Raw genomic sequence first — 21,524 nt, forward strand, 5'->3', positions numbered from 1 at the left:
GTCGACACACTCTTTCATAGACAACTTAAGCCCTTGAGTACGGACTGATTTCGCTATGACAGGCATTTCCAAGTGACACCAGCCCCAGTAAACTCAGGCTGGTGTCTCCAACGGGTTAAATTATTTCTGGCCAACGAATCTTTTCTTGAAAAGAAAAGCAATCCCCACGAATGTACATTTACCGCACAAAGGCAATAAATTGCTTTAATTATCTATTACCACATCATGAGGTGGAACACCTAGATCAGAGAGCTGGTTTCTATAGGGCTCCATCTGTTTGTTGTGATATCCAATATCATAATGTAGTCTGCTAATGAGTGTACTCTTACATAGCACATTAGCATACAAATGTTATGATTAACTGTTTTCCCGAGTTATTCAACTGACCTCCATGATTAGCTCACTCATTTGCATATTCAAATCCACTGTACTGTTTTGCAGAAACTTTTTTGCAAAAACTTCAAAATGTCATAACTTCCTTATTTCTCATCCAATTTCAGTCAAATTTTTACCGTTGAACTTGTAAGATTTTACTGTTTTCTATCAGACTAACTTAAATATGTATTTGGACTAGATTTTCCCTTTAAGAACGCTTCTCAGTTTTCAAATATGGTCCTGTTTTACTAATTCTCATCAAAAATCAATGAATGATTGACATTTCATCAGCATCAGTACTATTTTCATGTCCGTCTTTCAGGAGACGGGCAGGAAATCGACCAATGAGTTCTTAACAGCATAATGTTCGTACAAGTTCATATTCAAATTCACACATATACACAACAAAAACATAATACTTAAGGTACTTAAACATTTTTTTCTACTCTTGCCTTGTGATGAATAAGACATTACCGTTATAAAATAGAAATCTAGAAAGTTGAAAGTCGCGCTTTATTTTGGTCTCACTTTTATGGTTACGGTTGTAACACTACATAGCAATCAAGAGAATTGTGTTATTTTGCCGAGATGCATACGTCATTTTATGTAATCATTTAAAAAAAACCGTGGTTGAATAACAAGTTATTCTCATGTCATTACAATTGTTATGTACGTGTATTTGTAAGTTTCTTATTTATGTCTTTTGCGCATGAATATATTTAATCTTTATTGTCCACTGTTATTATATCAACAGCATAATCGTTGCTAGTATTTTCAGTGAATACTGTTACCATTCATTAAGATACAATCACATGCTTTCACTGAACTTGATGGGATATGTGATTTTTCGGTATATACATTCTGTGAGAACTCATAGTGTCCTCTTCCAAATAGCCACCTAAATATTAGTAAAGTTCATATAGATTTCTTCCTGCATCGTTGGCTCTGACTCAACCCTAGAAGCTCCTCGTGTTTTATCCACCTGTGCATACAGCTCCTCACACGGTGGCGGTTCTGCGACCGAAATGTTACCTACTGTTTTGTTCACTGTCGCGTACATTTCCTCACAGGTTTGGGGAGTTGACGTAAAATTCTCCGGGTTCTGAATCTCGGTGTCGTGGCAGTCATTGACATTGAAGCTCTCCCCTTTTATCATCTTAGTACTACGATCATTGGCAAAGTCTTTTTCAGGATTCAACAGACTATAATCTCCAGAGTCGACAGCTTCAGGACATCGCGGTTGCTTGTTGGTATCAGTGTCACTTTGTTGCTCCGGATTAAGTTGATAGTAGAAGACGTCTTCAGAAGGCATGGCTGCTATGGCATCCTTGCTGGAACGGGGCTTATTACATTTTCTGTCAGGGTAGATCTTATGCTGTGAAGTTTGACCAACAGGTGACAGACCAGGGTTGTCACTTCCTGCTCTGTCGTCAGGGAAAGCATGATTGAGTCGATCGTACTCACTTTCTGTTGGCATTTCGGATGAATCATGAAATAACGTCAGTGAATTGTAATAACTGTCATCAAACAAACACGCTTTACCAGCGGATCTTATGGCACCATTCGTCATCCTGTCCAACTTACAAATATCTACATCCTGGTATTCATTATCATCCCCATAAGCGCACTCTGGTTGGTCCAGCGATGTTTCCTGCAGGCCACAATATTCATTATCAGTAGGAATATTCATTGGAGTCAAAGAAGTACCGATGCCGGTATTTATGTTACTTTCTTCAGGAGCTGTACAAGGGAAGCCACGATTCATGCTGATAAAGGTAGAAAGCCCCTCGTCTATCTCTTCAGCATCCTGGTAGATGTGACTAGTGTGCCCTAGATGGCTCCCTCTGTCTCCGACGGTGTTGCCCAGAATGTGGGGCAAAAATGGACCAGCTGTTGTAGCATTAGGATTGGTAGCGTCCGACAAAACGACATGATTCATCGTGAATGGCTCTTGTACAGAAGTGTCTATGGGATTCATCTGAAGCTGTCCGCCATTTGGGTGAACATTTGACTGATGCGACGTTTTAGATCTCCAACGTCTGTAATTTAATGGAGAAATTGAATTTATAATTTAAAGCATATGTGACCATGCATCGCAAAACCACAAAAAAAAAAGTCGTCATACAAGGATATTTAGTTAAGAGTAGGTTGTGGAAGAGCAGAATCTAAGATTAAAAATGAAATATATACTTCAGTGCAAATAGACTTGCCAAACCCATTTAAATAATGGAAAGAAAGTCCACACTGCAAAAATGTGTACTCAGAACAGAGGCTTTAAAGTTTAGGGTCTAGGCAAATGCGTAATTTCCCCCAGTTGCCTACAATAAAGGGAACAAAGAACATGATACAGATTTCCATGAAAACTACTATTAAGTGGTTGTTAGACTTAACTGAAAGTTTGCTCATCATTCAAAAGTACATTTTATTTATTACCAATATAAACTTCAAATGCAATATCAGTGTGATTTCAATTATTAGAGATGAAAGGTGTTTGAAGATTTTCTAGTGTTTTGAATCGGCAAAACTGAGAAAGCCTACATTAGACCGAAACAAAGTGTTTGAAAAAAAAAAACTGCAAAAGAAGCATGGTGCGCAATCACATAGTATAGTGTCGTGGAATCAACAGCGCTTGACGCGTGACCATGTAGTTCAGCGTAATAAAGTTGGAATTCCTAGAGCTGACAAAAAAAGAGCTAAATTTATTTTGCCCTTGCTTCGTGTTCACCAGTGCCACTTCTAGTGCCACTTGTTTAAGGTTCATTTAAATTTGAAGGTCTAGTAAGCTTGGCTTTCTCTTTGCACACTCGTCAGACGAGTGGTCAGAATTTTCAAGAACTAAAGACCCAGTAGCATGGGTAAATGTGGGTGTCCGATTGAAGCGGTCATAATTCGTTGCCCATCGGACACATTACGAAACCCCGAATAGTGCCCATCAGCCACGAGTCAGCGAGTAAGTGCATCGAAACGCACGCTCATCGGTACGGGTCGATTCCAGTCAAGGTTTTTTTTTTTTTTTTTTTTTTTTTTTCGGCTGTGTATTTACTGGCACAGAGATCAGTGATAACACTTTGCACAATTCGTCACTGGAATTATCGAATATACCCAAACCGGGCCCACCTTCCGAATCCATGCATCACCACGCTACGGGGTCTTTAAGAGATGCGATATTTGATCACTAAAAATTATGAGTTACAGTATTACAGTTGTTTTTGTATTACAGTTGTTTAAGTATTACAGTTGTTTTTGAGGTCAGCGAAGTCAAACAAGATAAATGTCTTTTTATGGTTTTAAAAACCAACGGGAGGCTAATTCAATACTTGGAATTAGACTGGGAGAGATACTCATCCCGTATGATAAGCCTGCATTTACCACTTGCAGTCTAACCACTAACTCTCTCTTGACAGCCTTAAAAATTCAAATCAATGTCATTAAGTCTTTGCTTGTTTTCCTGTATTTTTCGTATTCTTTTTTCTTTATTTTTTTTATTGTGCGTACATAGGCGGCACCTTGGCATTGGTGTGTTGTTGTTGTTTTTTTTTTTGTTTTTTTTTTTTGTTTTTTTTTTGGTGGTGTTAGTGGTGGTGGTTTTTGTCTAAGATGTTGAACAAATACTGTGTCAATGAAAGTTTTTGGCGACAGATGGAATAATGACATGATATAATATCTGGCGACAAGAAACTCAGATTTTCGTGACAACAACTCTACCCACCAATTATGTAAGAGGAATGCAAATCAGCAAACTTACTTCAAGATTCATGTGCATTCAATGTACACTCACTTCTGAATATGCTTTGTTTAATGAGTCGCATAAAATGGTTTCACACTCCAGATTTACAAGCTAGTTTTTATAGAAATTCACCTTTTATGTTGATGCCTACACCAAGCAATGGACAGTATGCCAACCACAGCAAAAACAACGAGAAGGGTTCCCAGGATGTACGTAATAATATTATAATTGTTCCCGATACTCTCAGGATCTGGAAGATAAAGCATTAAAATGAAATTTGATTCATTATATATTAAACATATTCAAGATATAAATATATAATATCTATGTCTATTCCCAATGTCACATTTATCCATATACAATTATAAAAAAATGATGTTATTGTAATGTTTAATAGAATATTTATATCAAATGAATTATGCAAACATACATAGTATGAAAATATTTTGGATGGTAAAGTAATTAAGTTTATTACATCAAACTCTAATATATAGACAGAGCGTTTAGACTTTCCAAAATTATAAAAGGATAACTGGGGAAGAAAATATGGTCAATAATATAGGTTTTTCCGGCCAATGTCGCACTTTTGTCAGTCCAATTCCTAATTGCTGCATTCAATTTAGCAAAATTTAGCGTATATGACATGTTAGGTATTTCAATTTCATGATCTCTTCGTTCAAATTCATTTAGGAGCATTCAAATTACCTTTAGCCTCATTTTAATTAACATTTGATCAACTGAAATTCGTAAAACAAGCACAATTTCGTTATTCGTTCATTCAATTTAGAATGACATAGTCCCGTGATCATGCACCACTCGTTCATTCGAATTCATTTTTGGGCATCCAATTTAACATCTTTTGCAGTCAATTTAGCATGTTTATGCTTTGGTTCTTTCTTTATTTTTTTCAACATAGTTATTGTTTTGCAAGCGTCATTACATTTTATATGTTCGTATTTATCTTAGAGATTTTGAGATGCTTATTGAGTCTTCCAGTCCGAAGAAAGTGCATGTGGTCACAATTTATCCGGCCGTATAGAGCGCTTTATTCCGAGTGTGTCGCCCAGTTGTAGGAAGTCAAGGTTATGATCACCAAATCTTCCTATAATTCCTATTCTGTCTTCTTGAGAAATGCATGTACGTCTGTATCTAACTTGTATTGTCATGACTGTAAGAAGATGAAGTTAATCTGTAGTATTGGTACATGTATATAGGTCTAAAATGACATGTATGGAAGGAAAGGGGCGTTACAGAACAACAAACTCGAGTTATATAGTGTCAAAAATATGATACTTTAACTGCTTAACAGTGCGTGGATGAAACAAAAATTCCCATAAAAATACGTGTTTAAATGTTCTCACCTTTTCAAAAATAAAAATAAAAAATAAAATGACGTTAATTTGAATGAACATGTTTGGAATTTGACTGCCCATACGCGAAATTGAATGACTGAAATATCCTTTCTGCCAGTGCTGGCGAATTTGAATAACTGAAGACCACGTGCCAATTTGAATACCCGTTTTACGAATTCGAAAAGCGTATGTGCAAATTTCATTGATCGAAATGCTAAATTGAACGACCAACTTGCAATTTTGAGTGACAGAATGTGCAGTGACGAGGATTTTCGCTAAATTGAATGAACCTTTAATCAAATGGACTGACAAAGGTGCGAAATTGGCCGGGAAAACCTATAACTTTCTTCAGGCCCTTTACTCCACAGTATTACTCGGTCCTTTAGCACAATGATATGGATGCACTTTCATTGCACTTGTAACCCATTTTCCCCCAAATGAGCTTTTCTTTTTACAGGAAAATGCCTTTTCATTAGATGAACGGATATTTGCATTATGATTGTTACATCACCACCAAAATCTGATAATCGATGAATAAGAGTTTTCTTTTTAGCTCCCGTTGAAGAACAGCGCATTGCAACATTTCTTCATTTCTTCATGGACGTTCTTGTTATTCTTGTATCATAAGAATTAAACTATTCTGCACTATGAGACAGTAACAATTTCAAAACTTGAATCCAGTATATTGATTCATGATGAATTCACTATGAACAAACGGTGAAGAACCACATCTAGTGTGTTTCCGTCTAAGCCAGGTGGTGAAACAATAACGTTTAGGCAAGAGTAGCAAAGTAGTCCTAAATGTAATCATTGCGTATATGCAATTAATGCGTTGAGAGGTAAAAGTGGAAACACTAGAAACAAAAATATGTTTCACTGCGGGTCGAATCAATTACTAAACTCACTTGACTGAGACGGAGACGTTTCAGTTGTCGCTCGCAATGACGTAATAGCTTGGGTAGTCTGCGTCTGCCCTGTGCATTGAGATAAACCCACCACAATCAATTGATGGTATACATGCTCATGATATAATGTCTGGAAAATACGTTCATAATAAATCTTTTAATCTGTCAAATGTCAGATTTTTGTACGCGGTGATAAAAGCATGAAAATGTGTAATGCATGAATGCTCATAATGGAGATGTTGACTTTGCACAGGCCGCCGACCCCCCCCCCCCTCCCAAAAAAAAAATAAAAAATAATAATAATAATAATAATAATAATTAAAAAAATGAGTGGTCTCCCGAAACAAAAAATCAGGGGAAGAGGAATCAGAAATCCTGAACGCAAAAAGAAAATAAAAATAGATAAATAAAAAAAGTAATTTAAAAGATTCCGCCAGGAGATTCTCCCCTCAAAGGGAAATATACACAACACAAACATTGACCCTTGACCCTCTGTGGCGCTGTCATCGCCCTATCAAAAGAATAAAAAAAAAACACACACACAAACAAACACACACACACAAACACACGCACACACACACTTCCACATGGCCCCTGCAGTATATTGAAATCATGCCACTGTCTAGACATTCTATGTTGCAGAACTAATTGTAATATATGTAGTAAAAAAAAGGGGAAGTGATAGGCTTTGCGGACAACAGAAATTTGAGCAGCTCGTCGCCAGTATACAATCCATGTCTGCGAACTTCATAACCACCATCTTTTTTGTTGGTGGTGATGTTTATTCCAAGCGCGTAGGGGTCTTTGAGCTGGCACTTTATGAATACTCCAAATATCAATTACTGTATAACATTATGATCATTGTTTCATAGAACATACGGTTTTGTTCATAGTATGTTACACTGTATAATTGCCAAATGTACTACATACCTATAGACACGATAGAAGTACTTTCTGTACTTTGTGTAGGCATTGTGCTGACATCTGGCCACTCTGTGTCTGTGAACAAACATTTCCATCCACAAAAGCAATGACAAACTCATGTAAAGATCTTGTGTGATAGCAGACAAAAGATTTATCATAAAGCATATTGAGGGGTACATGTGGTGTCGTAATCTTACGATATCAAATGGTAAAAATATCAATCTCTTTGGTCGTTGTTGTATGTAGGTTTTCCCAGCCTATTTCGCACTTTGTCAGTCCATTTGATAGAAGGTTCGTTCAATTTAGCAAAAAAAAAAAAAAAAAAAAAAAAAAACTCGTTATCATACAGTCTGTCTTTCAAATTTGCAACTTGTGCGTCCAAATTAGTATTTCGATTAATGAAATTTGCACATGTGGCTTTAGAATTCGTAAAAAGGTATTCATATTGGCAGGTACTCTACGTTCATTCAATTTCGCCATCATTGGCCGAAAAGGGTATTTGATCGAGTCATTCAATTTCGCGAATGAGCTATCAAATTCCAATTATATTCATTAAAATTTACTTCATGTTATTTCTTTTTTGAAAAGGTGAGAAAATCTAAACGTGTATGTCAATGTACCTCTCTGTTTTCAAATTGTTAAGCAGTAAAGACATCATTTTTTTTTACCCTATATGATTAGAGTTTGTTGTTCTGTAACGCCCCTTTTCTTTCACACATGTCATTATAGGCCTACAAGTACCGGTACTATTTTTTTTTTTTTTTTTACAGTCATGACAGCACAAGTCACATATAGACATATATTTCAAGAAGACAGAGAAAGAATTATAGAAACATGTGAGGATCATAATCTTGACTACCTAGAACTGGCCGACACATTCGGAATAAAGCACTTAACGGCCATATAAGTTGCGACCACATGCGCTATCTGCGGACTGTGAGATTCAATACGCACAATGAAATAAAAACTGCTGCCAAAATCTAGATACGAAAATATGAAATGTGATGATGTTTACAAAATAATGGCTATGATGAAAGAACATAAAGAAGGAAGCGAGGCATAAACATGTCTGCTAAACTGACTGCAGAACATGTTACATAGGATGCCCTAAAATGAATTCGAATGAACGAGTGCAGCATGTACGTGATCACGTGACTGTATCATTCTAAACTGAATGAACGAATAGTAAAATGGTGCTTGTATTACGAATTTCATTTGTTTGTTTTTTTATTTATTTTCTTTCACAAAAGTGCTGATAAGAACAAAGTTTAAGATAATTCGAATGATTCAAAATGAATATCACTGAAGAGATCATAATATCAAAATACCGAACATGTAATCTAGGCTAAATTTTGCAAAATTGAATGCAGCAATTAGAAATTTGACTGTAAGAAGCGAAAATTTGGCCGGTAAAACCTATATTTTCAAATTAAGAGGAAGGAAATATGCAGTGAGCATTTCAGAGCACGTATCATACTAATGAAGAAGATATACCGAGCATAAAATAGATTGATATTCCTCAATGAATTACTCCACGGGGAAACATTGTGTATAATTCCGAGAAATGGAAAATTTTGCTGGTAAGCAGTGTCTCATGTCAATGCATTTGAATGACTTATTTCAATTTTTCTCCTATCATGCTTATCAAATATGGCAGTACAGGTATTCCCATTGGTGCGTTCTATGTCATGTGGCGTGTTTTAGGTGAAGGCTCAAATGGCACATGCATGACTGTATTTGTTATCAGCCCCACTCAGATGCCGATAACTCTCGGAAAGTATGCTTTAAAAAAAAGGTTACAAAAAAAAAAAGATACAAAAAAATAGAATATCATTTGCAGCTCTTCCCTTTCAGGTATAATGTACAATGCTGGGTTTTTTATATTTCTCTTACACTATTGCACTTAGCAGAGATTTTTTTTTTTAAATCATAATCACTGATAATATACTGTCTAATGGATTTCTAATATAGGACAGACCGTTGCATTACTTTCAACTGCTCGGCACGAAGGGACCGAAGCATTCCATACTGGGAAGTAAGTCGACCATCCCGGTTGTGTCACACACTGCAGAGTCGCACTCCCGTTGACGGCGTAATCTTTGTCACAGATGAGAGTTATCTTTGACCCGAAGCTCGTGATATCCGAGTCCCAACTTCCATTGGGCACAATCCCAGGATGATCACAAAAACCGACGGAGACTTTCAATGAAGGAGAGATGTATGGAAATCTCATGAGCCATGAGGGGAAAACTTGAAATAATCATATCATTGCGATATGTTCCATAGATAAATCATTATGAAGAAAGATACTATGATTACATTTAAACAGATTCACTTTTGTATCTCTTCTGGTAGGGTTCAGATACCTGTTTATCTGCAAAAATCAATTGACAAGCTGACTTGCACAAAACTTTAACATAATTATAAACATTGATTGCATAAAATAAATAACAGTAAGCATATATGAAGTCTAATTTGGTAACTGAAGGTGTGAACCTGACAGAGCATATCGTGAGGATTACAGCTTATTAACAGTCACTGACAAATGGCTGAATAATACTGTCGTCATTATTGTCACTGATGCTTGCAACGCTTGTCTTATTTCACTCTCTAATGTTAGGTAATTTTGGCCCTGAATACTCACGGCCAAATGAACGATGTCGGTTGTATTTAAAATGTGTCGCAAGAGGACATGTCCAATTGTGAGAAAAGTTTCCGCCAGAAATGATATGCTCGTACGTTTCAGACTGAAAACAAATGCACAATCCTCGATGCATGAGAGCAACGCCATTGTCTTCGGGCTGTCTTCTACAGGTAGACATGCACTCGCTGTCCGAATCAACGCCAAATCCGGTGTTAAATGCTGTTTGAGAGTTTAGTTGGTTGTCTTTGTAGCATCCAAGAAATCCAGGTTCTACGCAGTGACAGAATATTATGATAATTTCAACCTTCCAATACCTGAAACTTTGAAGTGTACATTATTTCAAATTCATTTCCACAACAGCTAGTCACAAATCATCCCTGAAATGGCAGTTGAAAAGCCGTGTTTTTTTTTTAATACAGGTCAACTATTTTACATCTGTAGCGCCTGAAAAAAAAAAAAATATGTATATGTATAATGTGTGTGTGTGTGTATGTATGTGTGTGCGTTGATATCTAAATTTATGGCTGTTCACAGTGTCGAGTTGTATTCCACCATAGGCCTACACAATTAACGACTAAAAGAGCTCTAGTTCGCATACACCAAACACACTAATTCAGTAAAGATATCAAAGATATCATTCATCTAAGATATCAATATGTTTGCGAACATCTGCTTTACGAATGATAACGAAAATTAACATGTTTTCATTTGACATTTTGCATTTCTTACCTTGGCAATGGAGTCTAACAATCCTGTTTGAAGAACACACGGTAGTTGGCATTAAGCAATCCATTAGACGCAGCGAATCTGTGCATCGATATTGTACAAATCGTTCATGAAATGGATAAAGTTTAATGCCGCATTTCCCATAAAAGTTTGATGCATAGATAACGGCTCTCGTGTTTAATGAATATTTATGTAAAGAGAAAATAACTATGGTATAGTAACAAAACATAAAGAGAATATCAGTAATGAATGCGTTTCTATATTATAAGAGTTTCTGTGTAGAGAAAACGAATATTATTCTAATGAATGTTTTAGTGCTTCATCTATATCACTAAGCTCTGTAATGTAACGATGTCATTGGCAAGTATTATTGCTCATCGTGTACGTGTACAGCAAGAAAACTGGCAGTATAGTTGAAAAACAGAAGAGAAAGAATAACATTAGGAATTTTGGAATGCCGTGATATTAAAAGTGTTGCACGTTAAGAAAACGAACCATGGAAATGGTAAAAGGCCTACCTCATTAACTTTAGTTTTCTAATATGTATTTCCATCGTTGAATATATTGCAAAGTTACCTTTGGACGCAAAATGTGCTTTCAGGCGATCAAGATTATTTGATGCGATACATGTTATTCTACCTGGGATGATAAATACATATGCATACACAAGTTCTGATCGGCATGCATATTATTCTGCAGTTACCTTTACGACACGACAGCACTTGAGTGTTGTTTAGTGTTGCTGTAGCGATTGCGGCCAAATTCTGAAAAGTATACCCCTTTGCCGCTGGGAAGCCGAGCTCTTCGCAGACCAATTCAGTAGCTTTGGTGGTAAATTCATCGGCATTGAATTCATCATAGCACACGTATTTATCTGACTCAGTAACCAATAGACCTTCAAGGGGAGAGGGTCCGTCAGCCAGCTTCACCGATGATATCCCTTGAAAATCAACGACCAACGTTCGAAATTTTTGGGGGGTTAACAGATAATCTATAAGCAATCATTCACACCTTAGCTCATTCAAAGTGAAGACGATTATTAGAATTATGGTCTAAATCCTTCTTCGAGTTATACATTGTGGTTTCCCCTTCACAGTTCCTCAATTAAAGGAACGGAAGAAGCAATGCGATTTATAACTTCTTTGTTTTTGTTGGCTTCTTTTATGTAGATCGCACTCTGCTTTAATTCTCTTCCCCAAACTGGGGAACAGTATGAAGAAAACTGAATAAACTGAGTCATCAATAGAATTCATGAATGCAATTCATACGTGACGTAAGGATCAATAATAACACCTATTATTCTAGATAATGTAGTGAATGTCGAGAAATCAATATATCAACTAATAGTCAGTACGTGGTGGCTTTCTGTTCATCCGGTATTGGAATAAACATATACACCAAATTGAGTACAATATACAGTACAATAATACATTATGACAGATACGGATATGGAATGATGGCTATTATGTGAATTTATTTTCACAACACTCATGGACAAAGGTTAAGAATTGTTGGTGTGCTGGCATCTTAGACTCATCATCCTCTTCCTTATCGCCTCTATCATAATCATCATCAACATCATCGTCACCATCATAATCATCATCACCATCATCATCTTCATCAATATTTTCATCATCATCATAATCATCATCATCATTATCATCACTATCATCGTCGTCATCATTATGAATATTATTATACCACAGAGGTGAGAGGAATATTATATGTATATCATATGTTTATATACAGTCATTATTTACGGGCCGGTTATGTCCATTTTGATTTTCCCTCTTTGTATTGTTAAATGAATATGTATATTTATAGGATTTATATTTTTGCATATGTATCTATCATTATGTATATTTTCCCGTTTTTTCTATGATATTGGATGTGAAATAATTATGATTATGCTGGGTGGATTTAATGCAATTTATTGGTAGTGAATTTCGGTAGATTCATATAATTGAACGAATGATTAGAGCTACAGTTAAACTCGCATAAGTCGATCTTCTCGGGACTGAGCAAAACACATCGACTTAGGCGATTTTCGACTTGTGCGTAAGTCAAAAAAAATCGACTTACAGTTACACCACACGTACATAATGTATGATGTACATGTATGTTGTCTACTCTGAAGCCGAGAGTTGGAGCGGTGTGCCGCAGCACGGGTCGCCCGGCAGGGCCCCGGCTAACTTTGTATGGACAGTGCATTAGTATTGGCACAGGTCCGATTACTTTGCACCCTTGTTAAACCTTGGGGCAGTGAATATGAACGACATTTGAGCAGTGATTGATTCCAGTTTACCATACCGTGGCTTGAAATGCGTGTAGAGGTGCAATTCTGATTTACCCGGGCCCGTAACTTTCCCCCTACTTTCCGCTTTGAAAACTCAGCAGCTTCATCCATACCACTCCACTGCACAGCGCTGCAAATGCCAAGCTACACTGCAAAGCCTAATACTATACTGTACATGTAAATGAACGCATGTGTACTGTACGAACGCCTTACTGCGAGTGGAGCAATACACAGCCCAGTCGCTGTACGTACGTACGTAGCGCGACAGCTGACAGGGCTGTACCAGCGGACCTCCAAACACGAAGAGAGTTCAACGATCGCATGCGGTGTGATCGCTTTGAATTTTGATACTTTAGATTTTTTTTCACCACAAACTCATCTGACAAACAAAATAATAATGAGTAATAAATAATGAATAATAAATGACAGTGATTTATTACACGATAAAATCTTATTCGACTTAGGCACAGTGAATTCAATGGTTTTTCCATGAAAGTGTTCTTGGAATTTCATCGACTTAGGCGAGTATTCGACTTACAAAATTCGACTTGTGAGTGAATTAATACACGTAAGTCAATGGGGAAAAATCGGGACTTTTTAAAATCATCGATTTACGCGATTATTCGACATATTCGACGTCGACTTAGGCGTTTAACTGTACTTTTTTGTGTGAGTGTTTCTCAGGTTAAATGTATGCTGATATAAGTTCATTTTAGCGGTTTTTTTTTTCTTTTCGTCCTGAAACAGCTGTTCATGTATCATGTTTGTGTGTTAATGTACTTGTACACATGTATATATTTGTGTAACTGTCAATTGTGGTGTGATGGACTGGGTCCACTGTATTTCTTTCCTTGTACTTACCTGCCTGTGGGCAGGTAGTATCCTAGGAATATTTCTCACATGCTTTAAGTTGCAAAGGAAATAAGGTATGTTATATACTCTTTCCTGTTTTGCATTTTGGGTTTTATTTCTTTTAAGAAAATGGCCAGGATATCTACCAAGGAAGTATTTAAAAAAAAATAAAAATGAAAATAAAATTTCAGATTTGCCGAACACCCCGCATTGGAATTGCCATCATGTATCTTCCAGGACAAATCAATGTCGCAAATTTCATTTCGTGCATTTAATATTAGTGGGGGACAAACCAGTAATTTGGTGTTTAAGTCGCGTACAATACCTTTGTATATTTCCAATTAATAATGGTGTATCTAAACTGCTTTGTGTGTCATACACTGAATGTAGCTATGCAATGTTTGTGATTCTCTTTTGGTGCACTGTGTCGTGGAACTTTGTGTTTGAGCTTGAGAGTGGCTTATTTTGAGTAGTCACCGTGAAAGAATTGAAACTGTATATATTAAAAAAAAAACATACAAAGAAACAACCACGGGAAAAGAAACCTTACGCCCCTGCAAAGGAAAGGACAAGACACCTTGCTTAAAAATGCAAAATTGCTACCGCCATGGGACCCAGAGCGGGGAAAAAAGAATTGCTGGTTCTCTCCCCTGGGCCATAACAATCCCATGAAATAATGTTGTCAATCATTGAATATTTGTATACATTTGTCATTCTGATACATATTATGGCTTCGATGAAAATGAGGTATATGATACGGCATTTAATTACTTTGTGTACTTTCATTTTACTTCCATGTGATGTCACTGTTTCATCGCGTCTTGAATCTATGGTTTGTATTAATAATGTGTGTCAACGTGTGAGTAAGTCCTCGCTGTATAGGTCTTCATGTTTCACTCTTTTAAAAACACGATGTCGGCCATTTTGAAATCATTCGGCCTGCTTACTACTAGCGTCAACACAATCATACATTTTATGTCCTGTCGTTAAATGGAAACATCAGGTTCGGAGGGAAAAATCAGTGTAGGAGTAACCAAAAGTCAGTGAACAGTTGTATTCATGGTGATAAAAGTGTAAACTGCACTTACCTTCGTAACACTCCACGGACATGTGGAATTTCACAGGGTAGATATATATACCATAACCGTAGCTTCGTCTCATGAGTGAGCGATAAAAAGGGAGAATACACTGAGTCTTTCACTATCAGATTCCGAGTGTCCTTGTTTGCTATTTCATCAAGTCTTTCAAATCCCACCACAACATTATTGATTGATTTGAGGGTATAGAGGATTCTCCTTCCACGGGGTGCCTGCAGAACCCAACTATCACCGTTGTCAACGCAGGATCTGTCACACGTTATCTCCTGTTCTAGTGGAATCTCCGAACAATTTAGACTGAAATCTGCGTGATGATAAGGATCACAAAGGGTGCATGTAAATTAATGATTTATGAGAATAGTAATAAGAGGAACAATGAAACATTCCTCTAGTATTCGAGATGATGTCAGTTCGGTGACATGGTTTAATGCCCAGAATCATGTACTATTTCTTCCCGAATTCTTGGAACGCATTCGTCTTCCTGGAGGTCATAGCCCAGTAGTTAAGTTATATATGTTTTTTTTCTCTCACAAGCGTGGCAGATAAAAATAACAAAGGTTAACTTATTGGAATCGTATTACTTGTGGGAATTATTAGAACAGAAGTTCAAGCATTCATCTGATATAACAGTCCATTCTCGTGTAAACACGGACATGCTATTAAAAATGAGAAAGAGAGAAATGTGCGAGATATGTCAATGATTGAAAGAAAATTGAAAGGTACCTACATGTATTAGTTCCCAATGCTGAGGACTTCAAACAAGGATTGCAAAACATGAAATGAGCACAAATCCATACGAGGAATATCATTCTTTCCTCCATCGCGAAAAAGGGGAAATCATAGCACAGCCACTGCAGATATCTCCGAAATAACAGCACGCTACGAAAGTCTGAAAGTCGGTATAATGCTCCCTTCAATCCCCACATGCAACGTGAAATAGAAATGAACAATAATTACTGTTGATGGTACTGAGCTGATTGGTAACGTGGTTGGAGCATTAAAAAGTCTGAGCAAGTGCTGAGTGCGCGTGATAAGAATGCGTTTTGAGAGCAGAATCTCGTAAAGTTGCCCGGGCTTTCAAGGAACCGATACAGGAGGATCCACAGCATACAGCCACTCGAGAATGCCAATCATTAGTTTCAGTTATAAAACGCCTACGCTGTCGTTCGAGATATTGTATTGTCATGTCATTACTGTTATATATATTATCATATTTCTGTGATTAAAATTAACAAAGTACTTTCGGAGTGCTGTACTATAGATGCATGTTCTGAGCCATTAATATGTAAACCAAAGTGATACACAAAACTCTTGAGGGTGTATATTTTAAATGGAGAACTACTTTCGACCCTTAACAAATTCACAAAGCATTATCTCTTTCTCGCTCTCTCTCGCTCTCTCCATTTTTGGGCCATGCATTTTACATCATCTTAAATGTATAATAGTCTTGGTGCAAGAAGCTAAACCCGCCCGCTTTTTTTTTTCTTTTGTGAGTGCTGGATTCAAATGTGGATGAAAAAGCTCTTTCACAATTGAGGGCTTTGGAATATTCAAGGACAAGTCCACCTTCATGTGAATTGGGTGAATAAAGTAATATTAGCACATCAGTGAAAGTTTGGGGAAAATCGGACAGTCAGTTCAAAAGTTTGGAATTTTTAAAGATTCTCCTCTGTCACTGCAGGATGAGAAGACTGTTACAGCTTGTGATGATGTCACATGTATAGAACAATATCAAGAAAATATAAAGACGTTTCAACATATTTCCACTTTTTTCGCATCATTAAAAAAATAAACATGACTTGCCTCTTTCAGGAGGCAGGGGATGATACACGGCCGGCGGAAGAGGGGGGGGGGGACCGTGGGGGCTCGCCCCCCCCCCCCAATTTTTTGTGCAAAAGATAAAGGAATACATAAGGTGTCATCACTTTTGCCCCCCCCCCCCCACTTTTTTTTTAACCTGGAATTACGTAAGTGGCACTAAAAAGAAAAAGTAATAGAGTGTTAGCGCGGTAAAGTTGTTTTTCCTTTGAAGACCCCTTTTTTTTTTCTTGTCAGCTGGAGAAACCCGGAAGTGGAAGGAGGAGAAAGATGAGGTGAAGGCCTTTTTTGGGGAAGAAATCCGGGATTGGAAAGGGAGAGATGAGGTGAGGACCTTTTTTTTTTTTTTTTTTTTTTCTTCTTTTTTTTGGGGGGGGGGGGTTGTTGCTGTTGTTGTTGTTTTTTGTTTGTTTTTGTTTTTGTTTTTGTTTTTTTCCTTGTTAACTCATGAAACTAAAACCCGGAAGTGCTCCCCCCCCCCCCCAACATACACACACACTTTTGAAAACGCTCCGCCGGCCCTGATGACATAAGTCTTCCCGCCTAATTTCATCAGATCTGCATTCGATTAAAAAAAACAGCAACAACATCGAGTAAATTTAAATGATCACTTTAGCATTAAAGAAGGTAACTAGGTCATTCAATTTAGTTTAGTCAGCATAGTCAGCATTTCATAATTTTCTCAAATAAACATGTATAAAGGGCGTTAAAGGAAGGTTAAAGGGATCGTATAGTTTTGGTTGAGACCTAATTTCAGGTGTCTAACATTTTTGGTGAGATAATGAGAAACCTCTTATGAAATATGAAAGAGCATGTAATTTTATGAGGAATTAAACTTTTATTTGATGAAAATTGATTTTGAAATGGCTGAGATATCAAAAAAGAGTGATTCTGATAAAGTGTGGGACCCACACTTTATTAAGATCGCTTTGTTTTACTTTGTTTTTGGATGTTTCAGTCATTCCAAACCCGATTTTCATCAAATAAACTTTGAATTCCTCTTAAAATGGTATGCTCTGTACTATATCATAAGTGTTTTCTTGGTATCTCGCAAAAAGTTAAAAGCTGTTACGGCACATTTTGATAACTGCACATTTTGCACATTTCGGTAATTTACCAAAATATGCCGATAGTGCACCTATACCTGGCGGGATCAACTGTTACTAAAATGTGCAGTTAAAAGTGGATTTGCCTGCACATTTTGGACAATCTGCACATTTTGGTAACTGGACTAAAAACCCATGGATAGGCTCGAGATTTATAATACGGTCAAGGAGTTAAAGTGATATGGTCCTGCTGCAGCAGTAAAGACAGGCAAGACACTTATTTAGCTCACCCGAGCTGAAGGCGCGAGTAAGCTATTGCGATTGCTTTTCGTGCGGGTATGCTGTGTGACCTACGTGCCAGGTGCGTGGGGCTGACAACTCAGTGAAGGAATTCCCCTGAAGGAATGGCAGAAGTACCACAGAATGTCATTAATTTGGCCGCATACGGGGACTGCGAAATACATGCGTGGGAGTTGCCTGCGAGGTCGGTGCTGCCGATAAGGGCCTCCTACTGGCGTTCTGCTTGTACCTCTGCGGGCAATTTCCACGACTCACACGGAAAAAGTTTTGGTCATGCTGTAAACTTAGCTGCGGGTAAATCGGACTTGCGTGCGCACCTCCGGGCAAATACAGGCGAGATACGCGCTAGGTACTGTCAGGTGCGGACTAACTGCGGAGAGCTCCGGGTAGCAAATTTGTTTGCCCGCAAGTCAAACTTCCCGAGATACGGTATGACAAGGCCTTGAGCATGTTCAAAATAATTATGTTCGGAGTGAGTTGCGGGGGTACACGCAGAACACCAGTAGGAGACCCTTACCGGCAGTACTTTGCAGACAACTCCAACGCAGGTGCTTCGCAGTACCCGTAAGTCGCTCGTAACAGAAAACGGATCGGTTTCAAAGTTCTCACGCAGGTCAAACGGAATACACGCAAGTAGAAGGTGGGTAGCACGCGTCTAGCAAATAAGACACAAGTGCGAAACTCGTAAACATTCTTGTCCGCCCGCAGAAATGTTCCTGCGTGCTGAAAAAAAAAAAAAAATCCCTACTCGCAACAAGCCCGCGTAGCTTGCCCGGGAAGGTGTGACACGGCCTTTAAGCTGCCGAACTCATTCGGTGGGGACAAAAACCAACTGCACTTACAATGTGTTTTTGTATGTGATGATTGTGGAGGAACAGAAAGTTACCAAAATATGCCGTCAATGTCCTGCACATTTTGGTAATTTACCATAATGTGCAATTTACCAAAATGTGCCGTAACAAAAGCCCTATTCTCATCTCCACCTATACTGTACCATACTGTACTAATATTGCTGCATTCACTCAATTCACATGCCTATGAAGGTGGACTTGTCCATAGATGGTCGCACAAAAATAAATGACGTCTTGCCACATTTTCTTTTAAATTGTTGAAAAAGGAGAAACAAAAATTAAAGATTTACTTTATCTCGAGTTGGCTTAACACGGATCTGGATGAGGCAACTTTTGCATCCTTGAGAATTATGAGATATTCAAGATTCAGAATAAATGTACCAGTTTATTTTATGTCAAATTTATGATAGTATAATATGGATATCCAGGCCCGTTCCGCCTCGATATGGAAAATTACTGCAGTGGTAGGCTCCTCCATGTGCTTGTCTGCAGAACGGGTGACGTTTGCAGGAGATCTTTCCTGCTCTGTCTGTAAAGTTATGTGAACGCATAGTATCCCTGCTCTGTCAATGTCGAGGAAGAAAAGGGCTCAAGTAAACGTCATGAGACCTCTTCAGCTAATCGGCCACTCCCTGCGCGTGCGTAGATGTCCAGGCGTACAGGCATGTAGAGATCTCATAGATTTCCAAGGCTTTCAGGAAAGTGGCACGAGCAATGTCGATCATCTTTCGATTCGTTTACCACACACACACAAACACACACACACACAAACACCACACACCACTTTTTTTTTTTCAATGATATTTTATTGATTTCATTCAAATCAATCATAAATCAACCCATTCTGGGTGTAACATGAACATAAAAACGGTACAAATGCCATTCAAAAGACAAATCAATTACCAACTTATACTGCCAATCATCTCCCTTCAAACATAACAACACACCCACACACACCCACACACCCACACACATACACGCACACACACACACACACATAAACAGTACACAATTTCTAAACAGGTTATATTTGTTGCTCGATCGGGCAACTAAAGTTATAGATTGTTCATTTCTATATCTGGCCACCAAGTTTTGAAATTTCAAGAACTTAGTGGCCCGCAAGAGCTATCAGACAAGAAAGTATAGTGTCTCGCCAATACTTTTATACATGTCGGTGTATGTTTGTGTTTACATTATGTATTAGTATGCATGTATATAAAACATATTGAAGCACAAACATGCCCTCATTATTTCAAATGATTTTCTTTTTATTACATGAACTTAAGCGTATACACACAGGAGTGCTAGACATTTTTGTCGTTTTTTTTTCCTAACGCGTCATGGTAACAGAAATAAAGTTGATAATGATGAAGAACACTTTTTGACGTGATCTGGGAAAGCATAGCATTTAGATCCAAGATCCCAGAATAATTTTCTTATTTTCATGATCATTCAATGCTTTCGTATGGAATCATTATGATTTTGTGTAGAAAATGTTTGGAGTTTTCTTCTGATAAATTACTGTCACCATTTCACATTCAATTTCAACATGCAAGGCTGGAAGTAAGAGATGACACTGAGACTAATATTCTTGCAGTGTGTGTCTTTGTATGTCACAAGTCATACGGTGTGACTTCAAAAGGGGCATTTTTCCAAGCTGCGGAAAACTTATGACTACAGATGATTGCCCTCCTTCTGTCGATATCAGGTCGAAGCGCGGGATGAACTATTCTTCCATACTCCATCGAGTGTGAATGTAAAAGTGTTACTGAAGTTGGTCATTGTATGTTGATATTTCTGGCCTTCCGTATTAAAGCTGCCCATGTCAATGGAAAGAAAACAAAATCCCACTCTTCATTTTTTTTTTTCACTTTCATATCCTTGATGTATGTACTTCGGTATATTATTATACTCCAACACACCTGACCATGGCACATACACAAACGTTATCTGGTTATGGTGCGAATCGGGTATCTTCATTGAGGTGTACACATAATGTACCTTTGCAGCGTCTCAAGAAAACGCTCCACAACACTGTGGAAATGAACTTTTTCTTATATTCAACTTATAGCAACGCAACAATGTATGACATTTTACAAAAAAAGAAGAAAACGTCGGTTTCTACCAAAAATACTTTTGAATATGACAAAACTGCTTTATTCATTATTTTCATCAATGGATTATGATAAACATCACAGGTTAAATTAATTTTGGTTTCCTTTGTATTTTTTGCTCTGCACTTGAATTCAGCCTATTAAAGGTGAAAGTGTTTTTTAAGGCACTCTTAAAATGAGCATTTGTTCTCATACTTCCGGATTATATTGCATGGTTGTCATGCTTGTTGTTAAGTTTATGAAGCCTATGGGATTCCCTAGCTCCGTCATGATGAATGGTTCAGAGATGATTTAGCCAAAATATAAGTTAATATTGAAAGGTTCGTTAGTGCTCACCTTCTCATCATTTCGGAATGAAAGAACCTTCGGATTTGCAAATCTTATTTCATTTTCAGATTAACAACCCTTCGGCGTAACAAACTGTAATTAATTTTCGCAACATCAAACCTTCGGAATAATGAACCTTATTTGATTTTCGGATTAGAGAACGTTCGGAC

The 21,524-nt window shown here is 37.6% G+C and overlaps 1 protein-coding gene across 1 annotated transcript in view; it reads right to left on the reverse strand.

Moving 5' to 3' along the window:
* The window catches only part of LOC140227975 (uncharacterized), a 49,216-nt gene extending 38,535 nt beyond the window's left edge, over positions 1–10,681 (reverse strand). The window contains exons 1-2 of the mRNA XM_072308356.1: positions 10,657–10,681; positions 9,978–10,197 (exon numbers count right to left, since the gene is read on the reverse strand). Of these exons, the coding sequence (XP_072164457.1) occupies positions 9,978–10,105 (128 nt within the window). The 5' untranslated portion in view covers positions 10,106–10,197; positions 10,657–10,681. The remainder of the gene's footprint in view (positions 1–9,977; positions 10,198–10,656) is intronic.
* Between the last annotated feature and the right edge of the window lie 10,843 nt (positions 10,682–21,524).

The sequence above is a fragment of the Diadema setosum genome, chromosome 4 (assembly GCF_964275005.1).
Source record: "Diadema setosum chromosome 4, eeDiaSeto1, whole genome shotgun sequence".
In the NCBI taxonomy this organism is placed as follows: domain Eukaryota; kingdom Metazoa; phylum Echinodermata; class Echinoidea; order Diadematoida; family Diadematidae; genus Diadema; species Diadema setosum.